General features: G+C 41.0%; 1 protein-coding gene across 1 annotated transcript in view; it reads right to left on the minus strand.

Annotated features, from left to right (window-relative positions):
• The window catches only part of LOC307268511 (copine-8), a 105,785-nt gene extending 87,122 nt beyond the window's left edge, over positions 1-18,663 (minus strand). The window contains exon 1 of the mRNA XM_080051172.1: positions 18,530-18,663. Coding sequence (XP_079907298.1) covers positions 18,530-18,627 — 98 coding nt within the window. The 5' untranslated portion in view covers positions 18,628-18,663. The remainder of the gene's footprint in view (positions 1-18,529) is intronic.
• Between the last annotated feature and the right edge of the window lie 4,729 nt (positions 18,664-23,392).

Here is a 23,392-nt window from a genome sequence, read left to right on the forward strand (position 1 = left end):
GTGTGTGTGTGCGTGCGTGTGTGCGTGCGTGCGTGTGTGTGTGTGAGCGTTTGAATGCCTTTTAATGCATGTGTGTATTACGTACTGTATGTGTCAGCCACTATGCAGTCCTAGAGCTAAAAGGCTCCCCAAGGCTTCCCGCTGTACATCACTGTAGTTACTGATGAATATGTGCCATTAGGACTTCGGCCCATTGAGCAGCTCTGAAGCCTGTTTGACCCGGGGGTCTAGGAATATTCTAAAAATAACCAACAACGACTCCTGATGCACACATCTGAAAAAGTACATGGGAGACCTAGCTTGGATGAAAATTCTATATATTTACAGTATATTATGGCCTTTTGAGCGGCTGCTGTGAACGTAATGTTTTTATGTGCGTCCCCCCAAGACCATGTTTTACCACCTGCATTTTAAAATAACACTGCATCGGTCCAACCTTGAGAGCAAGGTCCACATGTTCACCTATTACCCCTCCACTTATTAACTTATTACTTCTGCATGTAGTAGTGGAGGTGTGTGTGTGTGTGTGTGTGCGTGTGTGCGTGTAGCCCTTGACCCTTGCCAATGACTCGCTTCCCTTCTCCATCAGATCTTTATCAATCCATTTCCCCACCCCAGCTTATACAGCTTGATGTATGGAGCAGAGGCATTGTAATGGTGTGTAGTTTGAGTGTGTGCCTTCTCAAAATGTATGTGTTCGTATCCAGTGCAATTATACACACACACACACACACACACACAAACACACAGGTGGTGTTGTGACACAGTGCACATACCGTCTGGTGACTTATGTAGAAACCCACCCGCAGTGAGAGAATAACAGAAGGAGGGAGGTCGATAGTAATTCCCTCAGAGTGCAGCGATTTCCTCCAGAGTGTATAAATCTTTACTGACCCGACCAGCAGAAGCCCAAACCTGATTACAGAACAGGACTTTGGTCTCTAACACACACACACACACACACACACACACACACACACACACACACACACACACACACACACACACACACACACACACACACACACACACACACACACACACACACACACACACACACACACACACACACACACACACACACACACACACACACACACACACACACACACACACACCTATACTTGTCTGGACACTCATTGACATAATGCATTCCCTAGCCCCTTACCCTAACCTTCAAAACTAAATGCCTGACCCCAACCCATAGACTAACCCGAACCTAAACCTTATTCTAACCTGAACCCTACAACCATAGTCTTAACCCTCAAACAGCCCATTCAATTCCAGCCAAAATGATCTCACTTTTGATCTCACAAAAATAGGCGTACACACACACACACACACACACACACACACACACACACACACACACACACACACACACACACACACACACACACACACACACACACACACACACACACACACACACACACACACACACACACACACACACACACACACACACACACACACACACACACACACACACACACACACACACACACACACACACACACACCAGGGGTTGACACTAAGGTTTCAAATGCACTTGCCCATAGGGCAAGTACAGGTAATGTTTTACTTGCCCGAATGTTGTGTTCACTTGCCCAAAAAAAAACAAAAAAAACTGTTAAACAATGATATGTACAGTATAGGCTAATTAAATTATAAATTTTAGCGAACCGTATCTCTTAAATGCAAACACTGCTTACTTGTCTCATCCTGACCACATAAAACGAACAACAATTAATACAAGCCTATATATCATGACATCACACAACACCAAGCGCTTGGTCCTGCTGCAGCATCGTGAAAGGGCCTCTTTTTGCCATGCACCTGGCCCAGGGGCTCAGAAAACTCAGTCTAGCTCAGAGTCAAGCTGAATGTTAGCTTCCTCAGAAAAATGTAACTTATTTTACTTATTTAAAACAGTCACATTGTGCCAAAAAGTGATCGTGTGCCATAAAATGATTAAAGTCCACCATGTTAAAGCTATTGCCCAGTTACACTGTAAGTAGGGAGGGGGATCATTAATTTCTATTCATATTGATACCATTATAAAGACTCCACAATCCAAATCTTTATCGATACTTTTCTATTATTTTGTTTAAAGAGAACTGGTATTATTGCTTTAATTGCTTATAAGATGAGCAGAGTTAAGGATAGGACTTTAAGCAGGTCATAATTCCATATTTAGGCCTACTATTTAGTTAATATTGCTGGGAAAACAAGTGTTTTACCCAAACTGTAGGCTATTATTCAAGCTTCCTGCAAAAAACTCAAATTTCTTATTTTCTTGATGTTACATTTGAACACATCATGATGTCATTTTATTGACCTTTGCCTAATAATCATTTTACCGAGCCGACCTGAACACATCACATTTGAATCGTTAGGGATTTTTTTTAGCTAACTAGGTCTTATCCTGCAGATTTTAACATGGATTTAAAAACTATCAGATTTTTTAACTGCGGGACTTGCTACAGAGTCTCTCGTTTGTTGATCACCGCTGCATTGAATGAATGATGAGACGGTGCCGAGCCCGTCTGCAGCGGCTCAGCAGACAAGAGTTTTTTATTTTTTTGGGAGATGGAGCGGGTTGAAGGAGTTTCTTCAAGACAGTCGAAGGTAGAACACTTTTACAGTCCATGATGCGGTCGAGTGATGGAATAATACGCTGAAGTAGGCCTAATTAGATGAAGATGACCCGACTCGATATTTAAAATTACATAATGTGACGTAGCCTACTGGACTCCATAGCGGTATCGATAAGCTCAAACGTGATTGATTTCTGGGTTTTGAATATAGCGGAACCAAGTCTGTAGGATAGAGCCGGCTTTCGGAACGTAGACAGCGAAACTGCGCGCACACAGGCTGTGTGTGTAGTGTGTGTGTGTGTGTGTGTGTGTGAGAGAGAGAGAGAGAGAGAGATAGAGAGATTGAGTGCGAAAGAGCGACCGTGATGCTGCTGGCTGCCGCGCGCAGCTGCTCAATTGTGAATATAGCCGATCTATTTTGTGTGAGTTAGCGGGAAAAAAAATGTTTTTCAGACTGTAAAACACATGAATACATAGCCTAGACTACAGACAAACCCTTTAAAATCCACTTGCCCGTTCGGGCAACCAAAAAGCAATCTCAACTTGCCCAGACATTATTTTCAGTTGCCCCGGGCAAGCGGGCAACCGTTAGTGTCAACCACTGACACACACACACACACACACGGATAACTCCCAGATGCACATTATATCTGTCAAAAAACCCTCAAAACATAGTTAAAATAAGACAGATGTAGTGTTCTGCAACATTTATGTTATATTAAAATAGGTTAGTAAGGTTTGAGGTAATACAGAAAAGCAATAACTGCACCACAACACACACAGGTCACACAGTGACCTTACAGACTGCAACAACAACCGTTGCAGACACAGCAGAATATAGGAACACGATTGCAAGACCTGGCTTCTATTAAAAGCACACTATTGCTAATAAGGCTTGATATAAGATCTGCCACACACACACACTCACACAGTCACCCACAGACACACATACACACACACACACACACACTTGCACACACACACACACATTCACACAGACACACACACACATGCACACGTACACAGACACACACACACACCCAGACAGATAGTGTATTTAAGCCGAGGCCTTCACTAGGTCTTGGCCTTGGCTTTTGCCTACGCCCGAGGAATGAGGACTGCTGAGGGGGGTACTCCTTACCCCCAGAGTTGAGGCTAGATAACTAGGACAGGGTAGGATGAGATCTGAACTATTGTAATGAATAAGTACCTTTGTGTTCATAGTAGAAGTTGTCTACTAAGCTGATATCCTGTTATGTCAACCCTTCAATAAAGTACCCGTTAGACTGAACTCCTACTTCTCCGTGTCTATCTGAAGCCGGTTGAGATGTCTCCTTCTCTCTCAAGTAATATCAAATGTAGGTAAACAATTGGCCCACTCGGCCACTGTCAACACCTCCTTGTTTACTACATAAATGGCGTTGTCGAAACGGAAGACCTTCAGAAGTTGCAGCAGACAGACAAGCATCTGGGTAATGTATTGTTGCCCTTTGTCACTACCTGTCATCTGTTGTCTTTCTTTGAAGGTCTGTTAAACTTGCGTGCTTGTAAAGCAGAATCATAGACTGTCAGGATAAAATATCTGCTAGTCGTTATAACTGAATCTTGGCTTTTCTGGAAAATGTTAAGAAACTTGTTTAGTTGGGAAGAAAGAAAATGGTTGTGTTGTTTTAGTTGGTTGGCCTCTTGGTGTTTTTCCTGTTTTGACATTCCATATTGTAAAGAAATTCGCTGCAGCGTTAAAAAGAAAAGAGTTTACCTGTCGACGCGGCCGGCATGAATCACGAGCACACATATATTTGTCTGGTAACAAATAATGTTCCCACGGTGGTCATATACGTCAAATTGTTATTCACAGCTGGCTGAAATAATAAAATATTCGGGGTCGGACATTCATTGCTCAAAATGACGGCGTTATAAGACAAAGGGCTCCATTGGGAGACTTTGTTTATAAGCATGAAAACCTGCTCTGTCTGAAAATAGCATTTTACCTGATCATTTCTATGCTTAATAAAGTACGACAGAATCACAGGGTCATAGACGTAGTTTCCCGACAGAAGAGGTTTAAAAAACGTAGAAAAGAGATGATAAAAACCTGAGGAAAAAAGATAGAAAACGAGATAAGATTATGGGAAAAAATATAAAGAGTAAATTAACTAATGTAATGCTGTTTGTTGCGTTGATTTTTGGTATAATTGTATAGCTGTTGTGTTGGTTCATTGAGCAAAGAGTGGCACTGAGTTGTGTACAGCCTGAAAATTTCTGTGGCATGGTTGCTAGATTAAAGGAGAGAGCAGTCAAAAGTGTTGATTACACCACGGTTGTTGTGTGGGGACCGAGACCCGCCTCAGCAGTCTCCTCGTAAGAAAAATCTCCCCCGCTCCCCCCTCCTTCCCGTTTTTGCTCTAAGCCTGAGTGTCAAATATGCAGGCAGGCTAATAATAGCTGCCTGTAGCCGGAGGGAGAGACTGAACAGTAGCTCTGATTTTTTATCTTAAAAATCTGTAAGAAAGCATTAAAGTAAATAAATTGATTAGGGAATAAAATATAATGGTACATTCTTTGATTTGGCTTAACATAAGAATTGGTTTGTACTGAAAATAAAGCATCTAAGTTAAATTGCCTGTGTTTTAAGACACTGGAGATATGATACAATAAAGCATCTAAGTTAAATTGCCTGTGTTTTAAGACACTGGAGGTATGATAAAATGAAACATCTAAGTTAAATTGCCTGTGCCCTTAAGACACTGAAGAGAAATATGAGATAATAAAAAATTAAAGAAGAGGTGACATGTGTTTAGTAAGAATTAAACTAAGTAAGGATTTGGGTTTATTAAACTCTGTGAGTACAGGTGTTAAGTGAACTAAGTTAGCATAAGTTTATTGAAACTGTGAAAATACCTTACAGGGGTTTCAGTGATATACGACAAATAGAGACAGTAAAGTTCTTTCCACTGATATGTAACCATTTGTTTCTCAATTGGGATTTGAGAGCTGTTAAAAGCGTTAAATTGCATTGTCACCTGTTAATTGAAACATAGTTCTCTGAAACATGTGTGAAAACGTGAGTGTACGTTGTTCATGTGATTGAAAGAGGATGAAAATGTCTGTTTTGTTTGTGAAAAATGTTCAGTGTTGAAGTTTAAGTAAAAATGATCTCTTAAATCTAGTAAGAATCATTGAAGTGTGATTTGCCATATTTTATTTCCAAAAAGAAACCAAAACAGAATCTTTGATTTTGTAGGTCTAAAAAGAGCTAGATTGAATTGTTAGAAAAGGGTTAGACCTGTTGAAATTTACTAAAAAAATTAAGTTAATAAGTGATTTTAATTAAGATTTACATCTGAGTAGGCTAAAAAGCATGCTCTCAGTTACAGTAAAAAACAGTAAATCCTGTGGTTTTTGGGTAAATAATAAAATCTTTTGAATAACATCGTGATTAATTAAAAAGTAAGAGATTTTGGGAGCAACAGTTTTGAAGGTTTGAGAATCCCTTGGTTCTATTTTAAATGTGTAACATTTCCTTTTTTCTCTTCCAGAAGCTGGTTAACTGAGAGTGCACTGGAAGAAACGATTACAGTGCACTGCAATGTAAAGGTTTAGCATTTGGGTTGAAAAGTTAGATAAACAAATAAATCCCCTTTTTTAGTAAGAATTCACTATTGATAAGAGATTATCTGAAGTCTATTCTAAGAGAAATTATTATGCTTGCAATTGGTTTTGGGGCACTAAAATTCGAAGGTTGTCACAGGTCACAATACCCTTTCTCTGCCCAAAAAAAGAAGAGGAGGACACAGAATGTGTTTAATATCAAGAAAGAAGGAAAGAAAGTATAAAGACGAAAAGACAAGTTGCCTGGCATTACCGATGCCGCAAAGAGACAAAAGACAAAAAGATATGTAAAAAAAATGGACTAAGATGCAGAAGACACTTAGCCTGAAGCTCTGCTCAGCTCAGAGCAGTTTCCAGTTTCAGTTTTGGTCCTGGAGCCAACAGTCTGAGTGGAGCCAACGCATACCGGCAGGGATCGCTCTGCCAATGCCAGACTGAACTACAAAGATGGAGGCGTGTATGCACGTGGCTAAGTAACACCGTGCCAAAAGTGACATTCAATGCCCTGTTGTGGACCACAGGATGGGAGAAAATACAAGAATGGCAAGTTATATGTGCCATAATGACATTGCTGACTTTCTGCCTTGTGTTATAGGAAAAAAGAGACACTGAAGCAGCGATGTGATGGGTTTCCGTTGCTTCTGAACTGAAAAAGTGGACATTCCTTCTGTAGAAGGAGGGTGGAATCAACTGCTCGATTTAAAAGAAAAGTGCAAGTACTTAAATTGTGACAATTTTCTGATTAATGGTGTTTCCCCTAAATGTAGATTGTGCAAGCAAGCAAATGAAATAGGTCTGCTTTGGACATAAACTAATCTAGTTATGCCTTTAAGACAACATAAGATTTTGTAAGGAAAAAAAGTATGTAAGATTAAAAGTTTAAAGGACTATTTTGATAACTAATAGGTTTCCTCTTTTATGCATTGAAAAAAGTATGTTTAGGGTTATTTCCAAATAAAAAATACAACTAGTGTTTACCGTTTTCAAATCAATAAAAGATTGTGTTGTTGCTTTCTCAGCCAAAAAGAAAGCAAGCATGACTGAGAATTATCACTTTAATGATTTTTCAGACAGAGATTTAGTGTTTTAGATATTCCCAAGTAAAAAAGGTTAAAGATAACAAAGTTAATAAAGTTAATAAAGAATAGATATTCCCATGTGAAGAGGTATTAAAAATATTGAGATATAATTGTTGATTTAGTAGGATTTTGAACCAATCACATTCTCACACTTCCAGAATACCTGTTTGTTTTTTTAAGGGGTTGCTCTTTACAAATTACTGATTCAAGGGAATTGGATTTTTTGAAAAAGGGTTTAGCATTCTAAATTTATAAACCGTTTTGGGGTTTTGTTGATAAGAGGGCTGGGAGAAAGCCACATGTTTGTTTGTTCCTGTTTGAATACAATTGCTCACACAAAGTGAGAATCTTATTTTAGCTGAATTTTTAACTTAATATGCTTCCTTTTTGTGTTTCAAATAGAAATTTGAAAAAGGAGGGAGAGGTTAAGAGAGCACATTAATTTAAAAATAATAAAAGTACATGTTAAAGAGTTTAAGAAAGCACGTTAATTAAAATAGAGAAAACACTACAACAAAGTAAGTTTAGAAAGAGAGGATGATCAAAATACTTAATATCCATTTAAGTTAATAAGTAAGTTATAAGTAATTTATTTAGGGTTCAGGATCAACACTCCATTAAATAAAGTAAGAACAAAACATACTTGTAGTGTGTTGTCAATGTCATAATCCATAGCTGTTCCAAAAAGTGTTACTGCACAGTTGACATCAAGTGTGATTACATTACAAGTGTTTGCAGTAATACAGTAAACCTAGGTAACAAAATTAAGTAGACAAACACAAACTCCCCAGAAGTTATTTAGAAGTTTGTCAGGTAGGATTCTTTTCCCTATCTTTCTCTTTCTCTGTCTATATCTGTTTCTCTGATGGCCTCGATGAAAGAACTAGGTACAGAATCCTGCTGTGAAAGATTGGGAAAGATGTCGTGCTGAAATCTGATGCTAAGCTACGCTCTCAACTCGTGCTATCAGCGTGATGTCACTGCCGTGTCCAAGTCGTGATGTCACAGGACAACTGACAGCCGAGATCGAGAGGGGGTCGCTTTCGCAACTACACAGCCCAACCCAATCCCAGCCAGAAACCAGGGGTCGCCAACTCGTCTCATCCAGCTTGTGCAGACAACTTCACAACCAGCGAGAAGGGTGCCACCTGTCGGCCTGGAGAAGCAACTCGACACTGGTCGACGAGAAGTCGCCAACAACAGAGAATCGAGATGCAGTCGTCAATGTCGTCATCTGGAAATTCGAGAGGGGTCGCTCTCGTCTCCCCTTCAAAACAATCGAGTCATGCACCAGTCATCAATACCCAGCTAAGGCACCAATGCATGGGTGCACCTCTGGGTTTCCCCACAGCCTCCCCATAGTTGAAATGGGGGGGGGCTGTTGTGTTGTGCTTTTCGCACAGAAAGAATTGCCTGTTTAAGCAATTCTAAAAGTATGCTCGTGTCGTTTCTCGCAAGTGCGCGGGTATTTGCGGGACTGGACAATGGTCCGAAGAACGAAGACTGAAAGACATTATGAAAGTCATTATATGCTGTTCAACTATTGTTATTGGTGTTGAATTTTAAGAGGGTCTAATAGGTTTTATTAAGTTTCATACTATATAGTAAACAGTGGCCACTGTCGTTTTATTTTGTCAAAGTTTATCATTTTTGGTTTGATGTTTGATTTTGTAGAGTTTAAGGGTTGTGCATTTTTCAGGCTTCAAGGGATAAATGTTGAGATTCTTTGGTGCACCGTATTTACGGTGCAAGGAGGGATATGTAGTGTTCTGCAACATTTATGTTATATTAAAATAGGTTAGTAAGGTTTGAGGTAATACAGAAAAGCAATAACTGCACCACAACACACACAGGTCACACAGTGACCTTACAGACTGCAACAACAACCGTTGCAGACACAGCAGAATATAGGAACACGATTGCAAGACCTGGCTTCTATTAAAAGCACACTATTGCTAATAAGGCTTGATATAAGATCTGCCACACACACACACTCACACAGTCACCCACAGACACACATACACACACACACACACACACTTGCACACACACACACACATTCACACAGACACACACACACATGCACACGTACACAGACACACACACACACCCAGACAGATAGTGTATTTAAGCCGAGGCCTTCACTAGGTCTTGGCCTTGGCTTTTGCCTACGCCCGAGGAATGAGGAATGCTGAGGGGGGTACTCCTTACCCCCAGAGTTGAGGCTAGATAACTAGGACAGGGTAGGATGAGATCTGAACTATTGTAATGAATAAGTACCTTTGTGTTCATAGTAGAAGTTGTCTACTAAGCTGATATCCTGTTATGTCAACCCTTCAATAAAGTACCCGTTAGACTGAACTCCTACTTCTCCGTGTCTATCTGAAGCCGGTTGAGATGTCTCCTTCTCTCTCAAGTAATATCAAATGTAGGTAAACAATTGGCCCACTCGGCCACTGTCAACACCTCCTTGTTTACTACACAGACAAGGCCATGGTGTCAATTCATGGCAGCTCAGAGAGGCTTTTCTTCAATACGGCTTTGTCTCACTGATTGCCGCCACTGCTGTGTTCTCACCCAAAATCATTTGCGCTCCCTGCTGTTGAGAGAGACATGTAAACAGAAAGAGAAAGTTAGCGGACAGCGTCATCACACACTCATCCTTATGTGCTTTTGGCTGGCATTGAACCGTCGCGCAGCAGGAACCCCTGTCTTCCCCCTTCAAAGTGATGGTTGCAAGCGGGTGTCTCCAATAAGAGTGCCATTATGGAAGCTCTATGGGGCCAAAAAGGTCAACGCAATCACTTCCCGTAGGCGGAGTGGGAATGAGCGACCCGATAATAGATAGCTGGTCCAGGATGACGTGTGATGTTAAAAGGGCAGGGTTTGGGGGTTAAGTGCTTCACCCTTTACACTCGGAGCAAAAAGGAGTAAAAAGGAGCTGTGGTAAAAGATTTCTCTGCAGTTGCTTTACAAAAGAAAATAGCAGAAGCCTGTTTTAAAATGTGAATCGATACAGTCAGTGGTGTGAAGTCCACATGGGGCATTTGAAACAAGCTAGAGCATGTGATGCTCTGGAAGAGTATGAGTCACATGTTCAGGGGAAGAACAACATTAGCTTTACTTTATCTCTTTAAAAAATACCTTGATGCCCCAATACTTGGGGCTGCTACTAACATGTGCTTCTGGCAGGCAATGATAAAGGATAACAATTCTAAGCAACACTACACTACGCGGAAGCACCTTACTTAAAATCTGAATATTTATAATCCTTTCTTAGGGATTTTTTTTCAAGGTGATTAAAAAAATGCATTGCAAAAGTGCAATAACGTTCTGCTGGGAATCTGAGTTCTTGTGAAATTGAAATATTCACGTTTAGAGAAACAGTAACAGTACTGGCTTTTGGCAGCTTCAGCATTCACTGATAAGCCAATGATGTCAGAGAAAGGCTACTGTTGACGTCAAACAAATACTCACACATTGCCCACAGCCACAGGCAAAACGAACACTGACAGATACGCATCTCTTTAGACAACTCCCATGTAAGGTTCTTAAAAGACTGAGAGTGTGGGTAGAAATTAGTAAGTCAGGCCAGAGAAATGACAGAATGGCAGAATGAGTAGGCTGCAAGGAGCCAAAACACTTTCCTTTCACTATCTTCTTACAGTATGTCACAGTCTTCAAGACATTGTATTCTTCTCAATGACATTCAATGACACAAGCTGGTTATTCAGTGCTTCCTACAATTGGATCAGAAGCAATCCAGTCACGTCTTTACCACAAACGGACTGGGCTGGAGTTTGTTTGGAAGCTAACGAGACCACCTCCCCAACAAAGACTCCAAGCGCTTGTTTGGTCCGCTTTGGGTGTGCAACAGAGTGCTATTGCTGTGTTCTCATCTGGGAAAAGAACAGCAGCAAAAGGTGGAAACAAACCCGTATTCGTTTTCAATCCAACCAAACAAGGCAGCTGTGAAAGAGCCCTTAGTAGTAAAACAAAGGAACGGAGGTATACGAGAGAGGGAACTTCATCTGGTTTCTGGAGTATTTTTCCTGTTTCAGACCATCTGTATACACTGACAACAACTGAGCGGCCAAATGAGCCTGTTCACAGCGAGACAAAGGACAGGTTTTCCACAAGCATTGAGAATACAACTGACTCCTGAACACCATGATGAGCAAATGATTACCAGGTCTCAGTACTGGCAGCTCATTCCAGCAGTGGTTTGTGGTGTGTGCTCCTCCATTCACTATGCAGTCTGCACTGATCCATCTTCTGCGTGAGGGTTTTTAGATTTGGCTGGACTGGTGAGTAAACCATTGCCTGTGGTTTCCTGAGGCAGTGCTTGAATAATAGATGGATGAGTCAAAAATCTGCCTGGACCCTCTCTTTAAAGTTCCCCGGGCTCTGCGGACTGTATACGTTTGTCCTGTGGTATCTTGTGTGCTCAGCTCTACATCAGTCAAACAACAATTGTACACATGCATTGAGAAGAAATATTAAGCCTTAAATGCTCTTGTTTAGTTTGTTTTGGCTCATATTTGACAAGGCAAGAAATACCTGAAGCTGCAGGACTACTTTGGGCTTGAAGCTGATACGATGACACGTTTTTTTTTTTGGAGTGAATCCATTAGGATCACAGCAGTCGCGTGTCCCAGCCTTCGGGGCCTGCAAAAAATGTGACCTCGTTTTCAAATGTGTCCTCTTTGTTTCTACACCAGCCCTTGGTGAAAGAACAATTTGTAAATAGAGGGGCATACTGGCACTACTTGTTACAACATTACAACTACTACAACGCTGTTTTTAAATTCTTAAGAATCCCCGCACAGGGAAATAATACAACCTGACATTCACTCAGATGCAACGGTCAAATTTACCTGCAGGTTATGCAAAGCCAGCCTGAACCATACAAAGAAGCACATGTCTCTCTGTTTCATTGGCAGCAGTGAGTACTATAGGGAGGAGGTAGATAGAATAGGAGAAGAGAGAAGCTGAGAGTTACTACTATCAACAGCAACCATGCTTGCCGACAGTGCTGGAATGCAGCACAAGACACAGAACAAGAGAAAGAGAGAGAGAGAGAGGCAGAGGCAGACAGAGAGAGATGTGAAGATTGTGTGTGGGGGAGAAACTGTTTCGATCCTGCTCAAAGTCCCTTATTGTCTCTCTTTGGCTCGTGTTATTTCTCAAGTTATGGTCTTGCAGGTAGGAAAAAAACTTTGTGCTAAAGACTGAAGGATCAACCTTAAATAAAAACCACCATACAGAGATATGATAGGAAAACATATACACCTTAGCGCACACATGACAGGTCTGTGCTCAAGAGTTCACAAGTTTTCAATGGATGGATGGATGGATGGATGGATGAATGGATGGATGGATGAATGAATGAATGAATGAATGAATGAATGGATAGATGGATAGATGGTTAAAAAGGGTAACAAAGGGTAATAGAAAATCCAGATAATAACAGATGATTGTCCACACTGTGAACATCCCACCCCGATCAATAGACCAACACCAGGGGCCTTCAAACAACATAGGGCACAATAACGTTAATAGTTCCAGCACTACAGTATTTTATTTATCCCGTAGAAAGCTGTAATTGACACCTATTAAAATACTAATTGAAGCATTGCAGAGGAGAAATAAGAACAGTATGTGACAGCAAAACAGCAGTGCCTGAATGTGCAAAGTGCAAATTGAAAACAGATTATGAACTAATTAAAAATCTTAATAAGAATTGTTCTAAGCATGTGTGCTTTATTTGAAGTGTGAGTAAGTATTTATGTTGTGAGTATGTGTGTGTGTGTGTCCATGTGAGTGTCTGTGTGTGTGTGTGTGTGTGTGTGTGTGTGTGTGTGTGTGTGTGTGTGTGTGTGTGTGTGTGTGTGTGTGTGTGTGTGCGTGTGTGTGTGCATGTGTGTGTGTGTGCATGCATGTGTGTAAAAACAGGTTACAGCCTGTGTGCTGGCCCGATCGATAGCCATAATGGAATATGTGGACTTGAGGCTCCTGCATGTAGGTGGTGAGGCCTGAAGTGCACCGGGGAGTAATTTATTATCCTGTGACCGCTGGGGTGTGGGTGAAGAATGGTTTGTGTGTTGTACGGCCATTCATCTATGTAGGCCTATAGTGTGTTCCAAATTATTATGCAAATGATATTTTTCTCAGATTTTCCTGTCAGTATAATTTTCAAGTCATCAACCGTTAGAGTATGATTCAAATTTTATCGAACAAACCTCCCAATGATAACAGTATTTTTTTCAAAAATAAAAAATTCCAAATTATTATGCACAACAGAGTTTCTAAACATTTTATAGGTTGTAAAGAACTAAAAATGGTCATTTGTTGAATTTGCAGGATGTGGAGGTCATATTTAGTGAAATCAAAAGCTATTTCAATCAAAAACATCTTAACAGGCCAAGTTACATGTTAACATAGGACCCCCTCTATGATATCACCTTCACAATTCTTGCATCCATTGAACTTGTGAGTTTTTGGAGAGTTTCTGCTTGAATATCTTTGCAGGATGTCAGAATAGCCTCCCATAGCTGCTGTTTTGATGTGAACTGCCTCCCAACCTCATAGATCTTTTCCTCGAGGATGCTCCAAAGGTTCTCAATAAGGTTGAGGTTAGGGGAAGATGGGGTCCACACCATGAGGTTCTCTCCTTTTATGCCCATAGCAGCCAATGACACAGAGGTATTCTTTGCTGCATGAGATGGTGCATTGTCATTCATGAAGATGATTTTACTACGGCACGGTTCTTCTTTTTGTACCACGGAAGAAAGTGGTCAGTCAGAAACTCAACATACTTTGCCGAGGTCATTTTTACACCATCAGGGACCCTAAAGGGGCCTACCAGCTCTCTCCCCATGATTCCGTCCCAAAACATGACTCCGCCACCTCCTTTCTGACTTCGCAGCCTTGTTGGGACATGGTGGCCATTCACCAACCATCCACTCCATCCATCTGGACCATCCAGGGCTGCACAGCACTCATCAGTAAACAAGACTGTTTGAAAATTAGTCTTCATGTATTTCTGAGCAAAGTGCAACTGTTTCTGCTTGTGAGCATTGTTTAGGGGTGGCCAAATAATAGGTTTATGCACAGCTGCAAACCTCTGGAGGATCCTACACCTTGAGGTTCGCAGGACTCCAGCGGTTTCAAATACCTGTCTGCTGCTTTGTAATGGCATTTTAGCAGCTGCTCTCCTAATCCAATGAATTTGTCTGGCAGAAATCTTCCTCATTATGCCTTTATCTGCACCAACCCGTCTGTGCTCTGAATCAGCCACAAAACTCTTCACAGTACGATGATCACCAGGGTGGGAAATTAACTTTTTTGCCCGCCTGCCACAGTGGCGGGTGGATGCCAAATTTTACCAGTCACTTTTATTTTTTACCTGCCACCTTTTTCAAGCACTGCATAACATTTTGAATTGCACTACTCGTAGACTGTAGAAGAGGTGGGAAAAGCTGCTAACTGCTAATAGTGATGCTAACGGAACACGAGCGGAGAGGTGTATCTCTGCTCTGACCACAGCTGGGAGGGGCTGCTGCGCGAGGACCGGGCCGTCTGTCAGTGCTCTGTGACGGGGGACGGGCCAGGAGGCTCCCACTGCTCGTTGAGAAGCGTTAACTTAAAAGTGATATTTGCTTCGGCGAAAAAGTCACCAATTACACCAGAAAAAAAGCTAGATTTGTCGCTTGTCGCTGTTTTGAAAAAAAAAGTCGCCAGGGGGGCTGAAAAGTAGCTAAATATAGCGACAAAATCGCTAAGTTGGCAACACTGCATGGATGTATTAAGAAGGTTAGCTTCGATGCTTGCGGCAAATGATTTCCCATGATGCTCTGGGAGAGTCTTGGACCAATCAATGGTTTGGTTGGTTACGTCATACACCTGTACACCAATGGGCGGCTGCCACGTTTGTGTGACGTAAACTAATTCTCCGAGGCAAAGCCCAAAGCCCGGGAGAGCTTCTATGTTTCTGTACACAGCGCTTGAAACCGTGAACACGTTGTAGTATATTTTGAAAAAATCCACCCGCCACTGTGGCGGGTGGCGGGTGCTAATTTCCCACCCTGATGATCACGCTTCAGTTTCTTTGAAATATCTAATGTTTTCATACCTTGTCCAAGGTATTGCCCTATTTGATGCTTTTCGGCAGCAGAGAGATCCTTTTTCTTTCCCATATTGCTTGAAACATGTGGCCTGCTTAATAATGTGGAACGTCCTTCTTAAGTAGATTTCCTTTGATTGGGCTCACATGGCAAACTAATTATCACAGGTGTATGAGATTGATTTCAATGATCCCAGGCATCCTGAGACACAATATCATACATGAGTTTAATTGAAAAACAAAACATTAAATGTTTATGACACTTCAATCCAATTTGCATAAGAATTTGGAACACGGTGTACAGTGTTTGTGATCTTGTTTTTATCTTTAATAGGCCATTCAGAGTCTTAAAAGGCATAATAAGTATGAGTATCTATCAAATTGAAAGTCATAATGAGGGGTGATTATGTCGCTTGTTGGCAAATTGCCTGGTTCAGTTGTTCCCGCAACAGGTGGAAACATCTTAAAAGCAGAAGTGTTTCACGAAAGCTGATTTGCATGGGAAATAAGCCAGATTCCTTTTTTTTCACTTCTTTTCTCTCATCTCATCAGTTGTGAATGACAGGGACTATCACTGCCACAACATTATTACACGTTTTATATTCGTAATTGTCTGATATAACGAGCACTTATTCATAATGCTCGCTCCTCAGAGAAAGTTCTCGTTCTAGCACCCCCCACACACATTCAAACAGAGGGAAACTTGATAAAAAAAAAGTAAGTTACCATAGTGATAGTATACTCCGCTCATTGTGCCCACTGACAGAGACGTTGAAACGTGCACAAACACATAACACGTGCACAGACACACACACACACACGTTTAAATATCTGTACATATATATATAAATATATATATAAAATGCAAAATGTTTAAAAAATATCCTGTTTGTACATTTTTAGTAGAATTTTAATTTTTGTTTTAATTTTTGCTTTGCACACACACAACTGATTGTAACCATGGCATTCCCTCACTGCCTTTAGAGGGGCTGAGGAGCTGGATGAGTCAGACATTAGCAAACTCTTCCAAACATGTTCATATATTCTGCTGGAAAGATGACATGATCTCTCTGTAACTGAGGAGATGGTACTAAAAACCCACGGAGACACAGTAGCTATAATGTCTAAGGGCCTCAGGCAGGGTAATAAAGACCAGTTATGAAGCAGTAACATCACTTGAAGTTGTAAAGTTGGTCCTTGCAAAGCGTCAACATTGGGGCAATCAATCTCATTTACTAGTGAAAACAGTGACAAAATCTATGCTTCTGTGTCATGCTCTTAAGTTACACCTTATCTTCCAAAAACCACAACAATGCACCGCAACCCGGAACAAGGAAAAACAACAGGGCAAAAACAGAAACACAAAAAGAAGCTTTCAGTTTCTTTACATGAGTTACATTAGGAACTTTTTTTTCTACATTCAGGAAAATATCATCAGATCACTGCTAAATTCCCCATAAAGTTCAAATCAATAAAGAGCAACTTCGCTACATTTCATTCTATGGGGCTTATTTGAGAGTTTTAACAGCATGTAATATAGCCTTCATATAAATGAATCTCTGTTACATTCAAGCCATTGCGAAACAAAGTTGACACAAAAGCTGGTCAGGTCCTCAAAACACTCTGCATTTCTCATTATGGCAGCGTTTACAAACTGGTGTCACCACCCCGACAGCTTAATAATCTACAGCTAATTTTTTTTTTAAAACTGGTCAAACAACAGAAGGAATACAATCCATGCACAATCTCAGAAGGCTCACCTTATGTAGAGATGCACAGACAGTGTTGTTGTAGCCTAATTTACACACTACACACTATAGCTTTAAACAGAAACGATGCAATTTATTTTACTATGGCAGTGCAGCTTCGGAGGTGGGACACACTGTAATGTGCACTGTCAACTGTTCAATTAAACAGCTTTTTTTACTGTCCTTTTCAAACTCTATCTTGAGCATTTCAACTCGTATTAAACAAAAACGTCTTTGTGGTAAAAGGCACATGTAACCTAAAACCTATTTTATTCGATGGAGGTGACACATTAACCAATCTAGCAAAGACAAACACAACCCACATTCTCTGCATTCTCCCCCTGCTTCGCCTGCAAAGAGGAAAGCCCCCTTTGAAAAGAGGGTTTAACACGTCACACCAGCACGGTCCCTTGCTTTTTAGCTGTCTGTTTAGATCACGTAGGGTCGTGCGCACACACTCGCATGTCCACGCACCCCGTGACTGACATTTAAAAATGCCTCTGATACAACAAAAAACGATGCCTGTCTGTTGACAGGTGACCGGACAGCAACAACTACAAGACTGGCAGCTGTCAAACAGGGCAATTGGGGAGCAGCTACACAGATACAGTGTGAAAGGTCACAATAATTAGCAACAACTCATTAGCATCCTCGTGCGCTTTACGTACACACAGGAAGGAATTCAACTCAAAAAACAAAATAATACGTCATTTATAGCTTATCTTGCTGTCTCTTTTTCCTACAGTAGCCTATGACTATTTGTACGTGGTATTTTACGTGTGACTGTATACCCAACAGTATGATTGAAACAGCCATTAAACAAGACATTTATCATAGTAGTACAACTCTGTAAACACGCTCACCGGTGTAGGTTTACGTACAATACTGTTAAATTATGCTATGCTACGTGCGTCTGACATTTAAAAGTGAGTTCGAGTGGACCTGACTCGGTTTTTAACGTCACCGTGTTAACTTAATATTCACATATTTCGTACGCTTTTACTAAAATAGTTATGTATAAATGTTATTGAGTTTTAAAAATAGTTTTTATGTCGTTTTTACAGCGTTAAAGTAGAGTTAAAAAGACAGTTATCACGCCTTTCTATTTTTCTTTAGCTCGCGCTACTAATGGAATGTACAGTTGAGACAAGCTTGAGACACTTGTTCGTTTACTCGCCATTAAAAGCTTAAAAGTTAAATGTTTCCACTACATTTTCGGTATAATACAAGCTTAACTGAAATTGTAAAGGGACTTGGACGGAGTTGAAGTAGGCTACATGTGACTTCTGGCTGCGTCCGCAGCTCGGTGTTTTTCCGTCACCCTGTGAGACTAAAACCAGGTTAAACATTCAAACATTGACCTACCTGCAGGACACCGTGATTTCAACTTTGGTGGCAGGAATGGACGCGTTGAGAGGGTCGAAGTCTCCTATCGACGCCATGTTTGGGAAACTGTTGTTCATCCTGTCAGAAATTGTTTTGCTTTTCGTTTTCCTCCTTTTTCCTTTAGCGTCCAGCCCCTTTTTTTCTATGAGCGGCGGAGGAGGAAAGCGAGAAAATGTGTGTGCGTGTGTGTGTGTGTGTGTGTGTGTGTGTGTGCGTGTGTTTGTTTGTGTGTGAGAGAGAGAGAGCGCGCGCGCCTCCTCGGCGAGAAGTGGAGCAAAGGTGCCAAGGAGAGGGAGAGAGAGGCTGGGAGATGTGATGTCACTTCTCTCTTTTTCCTCCTGTGTGTGTGTGTGTGTATTTCTATCTCTTTTTCCTCCTCCCAGTCCCTTTTCTTTATGCCTCCCTGCTGCCATCCTCCTTTTCCCCTCTTTCTGTCTCTCGTTCTTTCAATTCAGTACACCGCGGTCGACAGTTCATCTCAGATTCAGTGCCTCAGATTTCCTGGCATGGAAGTAATGCCAATGATATACAATGATAAATTAAAATGGAATACTTTTTTCATGAAGAGTATTTCTAGCCTGTGTGTGTGTGTGTGTGTGTGTGTGTGTGTGTGTGTGTGTGTGTGTGTGTGTGTGTGTGTGTGTGTGTGTGTGTGTGTGTGTGTGTGTGTGTGTGTGTGTGTGTGTGTGTGTGTGTGGACATGCACACATTCCCCCTGCCCTCAATACCCTCATTCATGTCAGTAAAATTCAATGTGGTCTGTTGGCATGAAAAAGCCTTTGCTCCTTCTTGCATGGCCAGTTTAATCTGTTAGGGGGGCTCGGGGGCAAATATTTCCTGGCTGGGCCTGCTGATGATGTCATCAGGATTATTTTGCCCTGGCTTTGGAGACTATTTGTCTAAAACAGAAAGTTACAGTTACAAACTGCAGGTGTGGCTAAGCTTGAAGGATGTTGAAAGACACTATTTATATTGCTTTGCATTGTGGGAAATGTTGGAGCTAATGTTTTATGGGCTATGCTTATCCCGACTTTCGGTCAGGATATCTCGGCCTCTGCTACTTCAATTTGGATTTTTTTTTTTATTGATCCGTCTCTTGTTAGTCCCTCAACTTTATGGAAGTGCACTTTTAAGGTCAGTCCCCCCGTCACATGTTTTTCTAGCCTCAGTGGTTCGTGAGGCAATAATTAGCATTATTAGTGTCTGTGAAGTCTCTGCCTTTCCACTTCATGCTCTTTCTCAACGGATACGCATCTCATTTAATTGACTGAAAGTGAGACCCCTCCACTGGTAGGGAACGCAATGACACAATGACAAATGTGAAGTAGTAGAGTCACATTATGAGGGTATTGTGTGTATGAATGTGAGAGTGTTTCCAAAAGAGACCTACAGTATATAACTGTGTGTTTGTTGAGAGATTTGTTTTGTCTTTCTCCAAAAAAACCTGACATCAAAGCTAAAACAGTGTGCATGCAAATGCATACCTCACGTCACCAGATCACCCACATCATGTGTGTGTGTGTGTGTGTAATTATTATGTTTAGATGATAGAGTCATTAGATTTTAAAATGACGCATCTGAGAATTACTCAGTGTGTTTACTGGAAAACCACGTATCTAAATATACCTCTAGCTGACACACACACACACACACACACACACACACACACACACACACACACTGGGCTGGATCATTGGCATGGCGGCAAAAACCATTACGGCACCTTTGGGCAAACATCGTGCTACCGTCGGCATCCTAATGGGTGGGTGGGGTGGATGGGTTCAGTCACACACACTGGCCAAAAATTAATGGACACACACTGAGACAAACACATACTGAAGCACACACATACACAGGGAGTACAGACAGAAAGAAGGCAAACCTGTGTGAGCAGACATGGCATCATCGCAACCTGACTGTGGCACCCCTCAGAGCAACACTGGCATAAACCCATCATTTTGCAGTGCTCCACGAGTGTGGGCGCTGGCGCTGTCTACCATTTGTTTACATGTGACAACTAAGGGCTGCATCATAAATATGGGGTTTCTCAAAATTACAACCAACTGGTTATAGGCTGCAAATACAGTTTTGTTGTAATTAATGAAAGCATCTTCCAACACACACACACACACACACACACACACACACACACGCACACAGAAACCTTCTCAGTCCACACTGTATAAATGTTGATAACCATTAATCACATTTCAGCAACTGCATCCCTGAACATGCATTAAACATGAGGCAATTTGTTAGGAAACATTTGCAGCATAATTATTACACACATGCCATGAAAGAATTCTCATGCATCCATAATAAATGGCCACTTACACAGAGTGCATTCAACAGTAATGCATTTGAATGCTCATAATGTATCCCAATAATGTTTCATGAAAATGCTATATTCCTTTCTCTTTCATGTTAATTATATCTTACTTGATGTATTACGGAAATGTCCCATTTGTGAGAAATTGTTCTGCATAATTTTCACATCTGCTGAAATTTACGGTTCAAAGAATATTTATGAAGTTATACATCTTAATTCAAATCCAGAAGGCTATTGTTTTTTCCCATTTACACTAAGCATTTTCACAAACCACAACATATATCTAGGATCCAGACTCATAGCTGTATTGTCTGTATGTTCTAGTCGACAATGTCCATTTAGTAACGTTTCTGGAGCAGTGAGGTTTCCCCCAGGTGTTGTGGAACTGTTCAGCAGGTAATGTTTACCACATTCACCATTATGGTTCACCATCTTGCTGATGATTGGAATGTCATTACTTTTGCAGGTACTTGGCAAGGATGTATTGAGTGAATCAATGTCTTTACACCAGTTCATAAACGTTTTGCCATACTGAGAAATACAGAGCAAGTTCTGTGGAGCTGATGGAGATGGCTTGAATGTAACCAGCATTCAATTAAAGGTGAAGTAAGCGATATATTTATGTTAATATACGTGTTAAATCGCTCTATATTCATACAGTGATCACTTATATAGTGTGTGCGTTTCATTAATCCGATCGCTCAGTCACCCGCTCTGCATATAATCGGAAAATAAACTTTTCTGGGATCCTGAAACTGGTATCCAGTCAGAAGAGAGAACGTTACAAACCATGCGCAGAGCGACAGATGGGTGAATAGTTATGCGCCTACACTGGCGGAGCAGGTACACATCATTCCCAATGTTTGTTTTGATGGTTTTATCATGTTTTATCTCACTTATGGATCTGAGTTAAGATAACTCGCTGCTTGAAGACCGCAGTGCATTAATGTGGTGACTTAGGGACGAGGGAGGGGACTGCTAACTGCAGTAACTGACAGGAAGTTAGCTAAAACTTTCTTCAATTAAACAGCGACAAAACTGAAGTAATTGTCTTTGGTGCCAGGGATGAACAATCAAAAGTCAGCGCACAGCTTAAATCTGTTATGTTAGAAAGCACACACCAAGCTAGAAATCTTGGAGTAGTGATAGATTCCGACTTGAATTTCAAAAAACACATTAAATCAATTACTAAGTCAGCCTACTACCACCTTAACAATCTATCGAGAATTAAAGGGCTAATATCTCAGCAGGACTTAGAAAAACTTGTCCATGCATTTATTTTTAGTAGACTTGACTACTGTAATAGTGTCTTTGCAGGCCTTCCTAAAAAATCAATCAGACAGCTTCAGCTAATTCAGAACGCTGCTGCTCGAGTCCTCACTAGGACCAAAAAAGTAGATCACATTACCCCAGTTCTTAGGTCTTTACACTGGCTTCCTGTCACTCAAAGAATTGATTTTAAAATATTGATGATGGTCTACAAAGCCTTAAATGGTTTAGGGCCAAAATACATTACTGATCTGCTGATACGTTATGAGCCGCCCAGAGCCCTTAGGTCGTCTGGGACAGGTCTTTTAAAAGTCCCCAGAGCTAGGACTAAACAGGGAGAGGCGGCATTCAGCGTTTATGCGCCCAATGTCTGGAACGGACTGCCAGAGAGTCTGAGGTCCACTGAGACTCTCAGCTCTTTTAAATCGGGTCTCAAAACGTTCTTGTTTCCCTTTTAACCTGTAATTTTTTTTTTTGGTAAAATGTTTTAATTCTTTTATTTAAATGTTGTATTTTTATCCATGTTTTGTGTCCTTTTTTTTTTTGTATTTGTATTCTTTATTTGATTTTAACCCTGTGAAGCACCTTGAGTGGCCCTGTGCCTGAAATGTGCTTTATAAATAAAATTGCCTTGCCTTGCCTAAAAGAACCATTTAGCTCACAGCCAGTGTTGCCAACTTTGCGATTTTGTCGCTATATTTAGCGACTTTTCAGCCCCCCTGGCAACTTTTTTTTCAAAACAGCGACAAGCGAAAAATCTAGCTTTTTTTTCTGGTGTTATTGGTGACTTTTTCGCCAAAGCAAGTATCACTTTTAACGCTTCTCAAAGAGCAGCTGCGGTCAGAGCAGGAGATACACACCTCTCCGCTCTTGTTCCGTTAGCATCCCTATTAGCAGTTAGTGTACAGTCTACAAGGAGTGCAATTCAAAATGTCATGCAGTGCTTTTTAAAACTATGAGCATGTAGGCCTATGATTACTGCAAGACTTAACATTATCACGTTGGTTGTTTATGCGATTGTCACATTCATAACACTAGAACCTCACCCATTCAAATATTACTGTATAAAACCCCTGTCTACAAATATGCAAATTAGGCGATGACGTCATCTGGCGACTTCTAGCGACTTTTTGGACAGCCAATAGCTACTCTCCTTACTGAAGAGTTGGCAACACTGCTCACAGCACCTTTAATATGAGAAAGTTAGGCACTATGGCTTTAACACGGATTCAGTAAATGAGACA

The sequence above is a fragment of the Ammodytes marinus genome, assembly GCF_949987685.1.
Source record: "Ammodytes marinus genome assembly, chromosome: 22".
NCBI classification, from domain to species: Eukaryota; Metazoa; Chordata; class Actinopteri; order Uranoscopiformes; family Ammodytidae; genus Ammodytes; species Ammodytes marinus.